Source organism: Crocuta crocuta, unplaced genomic scaffold (assembly GCF_008692635.1).
Source record: "Crocuta crocuta isolate KB4526 unplaced genomic scaffold, BGI_CrCroc_1.0 scaffold601, whole genome shotgun sequence".
NCBI classification, from domain to species: domain Eukaryota; kingdom Metazoa; phylum Chordata; class Mammalia; order Carnivora; family Hyaenidae; genus Crocuta; species Crocuta crocuta.
Window position 1 is genome coordinate 107,256 of NW_027528227.1, and position 548 is coordinate 107,803.

Here is a 548-nt window from a genome sequence, read left to right on the forward strand (position 1 = left end):
TGTGTGTGTGTGTGTGTGTGTGTGTGTGTGTGTGTACACCACATCCTCTTTATTCATTCATCCATCGAGGGACACTTAGGTTGCTGCCTCTGTGCTTTTAAATATCAACCCCTTGCCCCAGCAAGTGTTTGTTTACCCAATGTCCAAGCTTCTTCATGTAGAGGGCCAGCAAGAAGGAGCCAGCGGCTAGCTTGGAAGCCCTCTCCTGGATATAGTCATATTCCTGCAGAGTCATCTCACAGATGAAGCGGGACAATGTCAGCGTCTTCATGCTGGCATGCAGGCACTAAAGGTAGCAAGAACACTGGCTCAGCAACCACTTCAGAAAACCAGCACCAAGCAAAAGACCCCCTGCTGTACCCATTCTCTCCATTTACCCAACCTCAGGCCTAAATGGCTCTCTGCCTGAACAAGTTACCTTTCCTGCTAACATGACTCACACGAAGGACCCTAGCCCCCAAAGTACAGAATCTTTAGCGGGGGTGGGAATCTGAAATTGGCAATGGGATTTGCTACCTTTAGGGTTTTTAGTCAATTTGTCATTTGTG

The 548-nt window shown here is 48.2% G+C and overlaps 1 protein-coding gene across 1 annotated transcript in view; it reads right to left on the reverse strand.

Moving 5' to 3' along the window:
- The window catches only part of CCNB3 (cyclin B3), a 53,690-nt gene that overhangs the window by 5,025 nt on the left and 48,117 nt on the right, over positions 1-548 (reverse strand). Inside the window, 1 exon segment of the mRNA XM_077753049.1 lies at positions 137-286. Coding sequence (XP_077609175.1) covers positions 137-286 — 150 coding nt within the window.